This window comes from Cynoglossus semilaevis, chromosome Z, assembly GCF_000523025.1.
Source record: "Cynoglossus semilaevis isolate Cse_v1.0 chromosome Z, Cse_v1.0, whole genome shotgun sequence".
In the NCBI taxonomy this organism is placed as follows: domain Eukaryota; kingdom Metazoa; phylum Chordata; class Actinopteri; order Pleuronectiformes; family Cynoglossidae; genus Cynoglossus; species Cynoglossus semilaevis.
The window spans coordinates 10,902,149-10,907,431 of record NC_024328.1 but is presented as its reverse complement, the minus strand read 5'-3'; the positions used below and the strand labels follow the sequence as shown (position 1 = coordinate 10,907,431).

General features: G+C 38.7%; 1 protein-coding gene across 1 annotated transcript; it reads left to right on the top strand.

Annotated features, from left to right (window-relative positions):
• Positions 1-1,386: 1,386 nt before the first annotated feature.
• On the top strand, positions 1,387-4,731 carry pebp1 (phosphatidylethanolamine binding protein 1). Its single transcript, XM_008336259.3, has 4 exons — positions 1,387-1,633; positions 1,950-2,059; positions 4,102-4,202; positions 4,345-4,731. Exons 1-4 carry the CDS (start codon positions 1,499-1,501, stop codon positions 4,560-4,562), a joined length of 564 nt encoding a protein of 187 aa, XP_008334481.1. The 5' UTR covers positions 1,387-1,498; the 3' UTR covers positions 4,563-4,731.
• The last annotated feature ends 552 nt before the right edge of the window (positions 4,732-5,283 follow it).

The following is a 5,283-nucleotide window of genomic DNA, read 5'->3' as shown; positions in this document are numbered from 1 at the left end:
ATATAATATAATATAATATAATATAATATAATATAATATAATATAATATAATATAATATAATATAATATAATATAATAAACAAAAACAGATATGGGTCCCGTAAACTCGTTAAGTAATCACAACCTAACCAGAGCGAGGGTGAGAGAGAGAGAGAGAGTTTCTACACGTTAAAGAAGTTTCTAGTAGCGCCACATTCATAAATATGCAGCTGGTTTTGCGTCTGAGGTGTCGAGTAAAATACTAGTACGCATAAATACTCTTACTTTAAGTCCAATTGATTTAATTACATGTATGTTAAAAAGGTTGTTCTGCCAGAGGAAGGATAGATTAAAAGTACAGTTAGAGATGGACAATAACACCAGGTTGTGAGCTGGTGCAGTACTACTGGTACCGAGGTGTCTGTTGGAGTAGTAGAAAAAAACTTAAGCTGAGCCGCGGAGGGTGTTTTTTTTTTTTTTTTTTTTTTGGAGCCGCAGAGAGCCTATGGCAGAGTGATGTAGGATAAAATGTTTAAAGAACGCGTGGCAGACAAGTATGTGAGGGTGGGGCATTTTTAAGTGTAAGGGAACAATTAAACTAGTCACTATACTGTATAAGCCCAGTGAACATGTCCCTGATGACGTTTATAGAAAAAAAGTCACAGCTTTAAAAAAAAAAAGAAAAAGAAAAAAAGGTCGTGCTTTAGAAGTTCAGTGTCAACAAATAGCATATTTCAGGGAGATATTCGCGAATAAAGTTAAGTTTAATTTAGTCACACACGTCATGAACATAAAACACAGTACAATACTATGTTATTTTGTTGTTTATAGCTCTTTTATCTCTCTATTGTGCTGATTTATGGTCATTATATAATCATTTTTGTATAGTGTGTCACCGGTCTCTTCTAGTCAGAGCTCATTTGCTGCTATTAATGTACTTTCAACTAATAGAAAGTGTGTTAATGGAGCATGTGAAGTGAACAGGGACATGAACCACAGGCATTGATTGACAGCAATGTTGTCCGTCGGACAGTGGCGAGACAGCGCTCTCTACCGGCCAGCAATTGTAACTCGTGCTAAAGGCGATGTTTGAGTGCAATTAGAAAGTGGATCAAAATATAATGAAATAAATATAAAGTCGTACACCACAATCATTGCGTATTGTACAACACTAGTTACTGGTTATTTAAGCTAAATATTGATACTCATAAAAGATAAAAGACATAAAGGCCATACAAGAGCAAAAAACGTCGTATAAACAACAACAAAGAGATGGAAACTGATTATATATATGTGAAAATTTTAAACAGAATTGCTAAAACATGTGATTATCATTCATAAAAGTTAACATTTAGTGATGAAAATATATTTAGTTGTGATAGTTTAATTTAAAACGTAGGTGTGCTCTCCACTCGTGGGTTTTTCCCCCCGCTGGTACATGAATGCATCACAGTGGGCAGTGTCTCTGCCTGAAGCAGTGGTTCGCTGTGTTACGTGCCTACCGAAGAGATAAGTCACCATGCCTGCAGATGTGAGTAAGTGGAGCGGCCCCCTGGAGCTGCAGGAGGTCGATGAGAAGCCAGCTCAACCCCTGACCGTCAAATACGGCTCTGTGGAAATAGACGAGCTCGGCAAAGTGCTCACTCCAACGCAGGTTAGTCATTTAGCCAATGCGTAGTAGTTATGCTAACTGCTCTGCTAACTAAGCAATGCTCCTGAATGTTGGCCTCATTGATACAAGCGCTAAATCCGAACTAAATCACAGAATTCATACTAAACGTCACTTTATTAGTTTAAATGTCGTGAACGATAATGATTTGCAAACGCGAACATGGCCGCACAATGTTTGCAGGCGGTTTGTGTGTCTGACGCAGGTGTAAAACACGGGTAACAGCGGCCTCCAGTGGTAATGACGCTGCAAAACTTTGAAAAGCCTAGAAACTGGAACTTGGAAATATTTGGATTTGCAGGTGCAGAATCGACCCACCTGCCTGGAATGGGAAGGATGTGACCCCAGTAAGCTATACACACTGGCTCTGACCGACCCAGACGCCCCCTCCAGGAAGGAACCAAAATTCAGGTAGAAAAACTAAGCCAAATATTATGACATAAAGCTTGTCATGTAGAACAATTTTCTTACAGAAGATGTGTGAAGATGTGTACTGAATTGGTGTCAAATTAGTACCTTCTGCTGGTAATATGTGCATATTTAGTTGTACTAAATCTACACACTCTGTCCATGTCATTTTTGTTTCACACCATTGCCTTTATTAGCTATTAAAAATTAGCTATTTTTTACAGTTCCATTAATTCTTTCCACTAGTCCGGCTGACTGTGGATGATATACTGTGTGTCTTTCGAGATCTATTGTCAAATTTCCTCCTACTCTGTCTATAATCTGATTCACAAAATGTGTTCCGTTATCACTTCTGATGATCTCTGGAACACCGAAAGTTGGTATTATTCGTTTACATATGGCTTTTGCCACAGTAATCGCATCTGGTGTTTTACATGGAAACAATTCAACCCATTTTGTTAAAGCGTCTATGATTACCAAACAGTATTCATATCCTTTATCCTTATTCAATTGTATGAAATCCATGTGAATAACCTGAAATGAATATTCAGAAACTGGACATTTTTCCCGTCTTGTTCGCACCTGGCCCTGTGCATTTTTCTTGATGCAAATCAAACTTTGTCTACAAAGATTTTTAGAAAGATTTTATTATTCTATGACCCCTCCTACAGCCTGTGGTATTTGATTCTGCTCCATCTGTAACTGCACTTCTGCTGCAGGCTGAGTGCTTCGCACAGGAACATAATTACCATAATCTTTCTGCCAATTCAGTGGTCCCTCAATTTCGGGTTTCTTTTTGAAAGCACCTTCCAGTCTTTTTCTTTGCTTGTTCCAACCCCTTTTTTGCCATTACTTGTTCATTATTTTCCTCTTGCCTTCCTTTTATTCTCACCCTTAGAGTTAATTTAAAGACTAAATCTTCACATGATTTTACTTGTAATTTTCCTTCAAACTTCTTTTTCCATTTAGTTATATATTTTTGCCGACCCCGGATGATATCTATCCATGAATTTACCATCTCCTTCTAATTCTTCCTCTTTCTTCCCCCCACAGTAATAACTATGACAATTTCCCATTGTCTATATGAACTATACAGTTAGTGAGAGAACAAGTAAAGGAAGAATGCCTCTATTGGGCTTCAGTGGGTTCCACCGTGACAAGCTTCTACGGCCAGTATAAAACTGGACGCGGTCACAGTCTGGGAGTATACCTCAGAACCACAAAGAATTTTAGACTTCCACTTAGTTACTCTCCAATCACTCTCACATTCATTCCTAGTGTTAATATTTGTCTGAGGGAAACCTTTTCCCACTGACCTGTGGTGCCCAGCACCGTGGTTCTCTCCTGCTTCTTGCCTGCACTGCCTCAGATCCCGTTGGATTCAGTGAAGGGTGAGGGAGGACATCAACTGTCCACGGTGAAAGGTGGACTTGAATTGCTGTGCACAGACTTCAGAGGCGTCGTCCCACACGTCATCTGTTGAAATCCGGCTCGAAGGACCAAGATGTTGGTGCCGAAAATTATGTTATTCAGTCACCTCTATTGTCATCTAACTGATACAGATAGAATGACCTGAAAAGAACCACACCTGACAACGTTGTACGTTTTACTCGCTGCGAGGGGGACTTGAGTGAGACAACTCTGCGAAGCTGTTGGTCTCTCTGCTCCCCCTCCCAAAAAAGCAAGTAAGCTTTAGTCAGCCAGAAATGTAGCAAAAAAATTGCCCAATATTAGTTAACAACTCAAGGTTAGCCACAGATACCTAGGAAATTATAACTCAGTCAAACGACACCTAAAAGTTAGCAGGAATAACCACAGCTAAACAGATCAAGGAAAATATGTTTAAAATAAACAATTGTCAACAGAAAACAAAATATATTGTTGATAAGATTGAATACAAAATAATTCATGCTAAAAATAATGCATTCGTAGCCAAGTATGTGGTACAATTATAATCAGATACGTAACAATTAACTTAATTCCTGGAGAGACAGGATAAGTGTATGTTTTATCTCATCATTTTCCTTTTTTTTTATTTCTTTCAGGGAATGGCACCATTTTCTATTGGTCAACATGAAGGGTAATGATGTGTCCACTGGGTGCGTCATGTCCGACTACGTGGGCTCTGGACCTCCCAAGGGCTCAGGTAAGAGAATACATGTCTTTCACATGAATGGATAATAAACAGACAGAAAAGTTCTGCAGCAACGCAAGGAAAACTGCATGTCATCGTTCACCCGCCAATGAGTTCCTGAGAATGTAAGTTTTTGTCTCTCGGTGTCATTCAGGGCTCCACAGGTACGTGTGGTTGGTTTATGAACAGTCAGGAAGCCTGTCCTGCACCGAGACGGTCCTCACCAATCGCTCCGGGGACGGTCGCGGCAAGTTCAAGATCAAGAATTTCCGAAAGAAGTACAACCTGGGAACCCCAGTAGCTGGAACGTGCTACCAGGCAGAGTGGGACAACTATGTCCCCAAACTGTACGAGCAGCTGGCAGGAAAATAAACGTGCACTAAATTCTCAACAGTTCAGCACTAGGAATTTCTGATGTTGATTAGAAAATTCCCAATTCTCTAAAATGACATGTTAATGATTAAATTTTTCTTCTGCTTTTTGCTTTGTTCTCCTAACGATGAGAACTTTTGTCACGTGTCAATAAATCTGTTAAAACGCTGACGTGAGTAGAAGTTTTCTTTTTTACCTTTTCATAATGTATGTCCTAAAATGTTTTTTGTCGACAACTGAGATCAATTCTAAACTTACAAAGATGGTGGAAACCCACCAGCCAACTCAACACCTATCTCATTTAATTGTGATTAATCTTGATTAATTGTGATTAAAAAAAGAAGAAAAAAAAAGGTCAATCTTTCAACAGCTTTAATGATGACATCTTTGGTTTGCGTGAGGAGCACTTTATTTACAAATGTAATTAATAGCTCTTACAAGAGATCCATGCTTTCTTTTTTAAACCTGTGTGGAAAATTTTTTTTTTTAAAGTGCATGCAATAATAAAGCGTTATACTGGTCTGGTTGTTAAGAAACTACACAGCTCAGAGTTGTGTAAAGCCCAGAAAAGATGCCAGAATACCTATTGACTGAATCTCAAGTATGATCTGAGGACAACAGCGAAAGAAAGCGCCATTTAAATCACCTTTCTGTGACAAGTTTACATTTTTTAAATACTATACGAAAATAAGTAAAGGCTTTTCATAAATCCTTCTTTACA

Excerpts from the sequence above, each read along its gene's own strand:
- pebp1 (XM_008336259.3), top strand. The coding sequence starts at position 1,499 with ATGCCTGCAGATGTGAGTAAGTGGAGCGGCCCCCTGGAGCTGCAGGAG. Across the intron at positions 1,634-1,949 it reads AAGTGCTCACTCCAACGCAG|GTGCAGAATCGACCCACCTG; the intron begins GTTAGTCATTTA and ends TTGGATTTGCAG. Across the intron at positions 4,203-4,344 it reads TGGACCTCCCAAGGGCTCAG|GGCTCCACAGGTACGTGTGG; the intron begins GTAAGAGAATAC and ends GGTGTCATTCAG.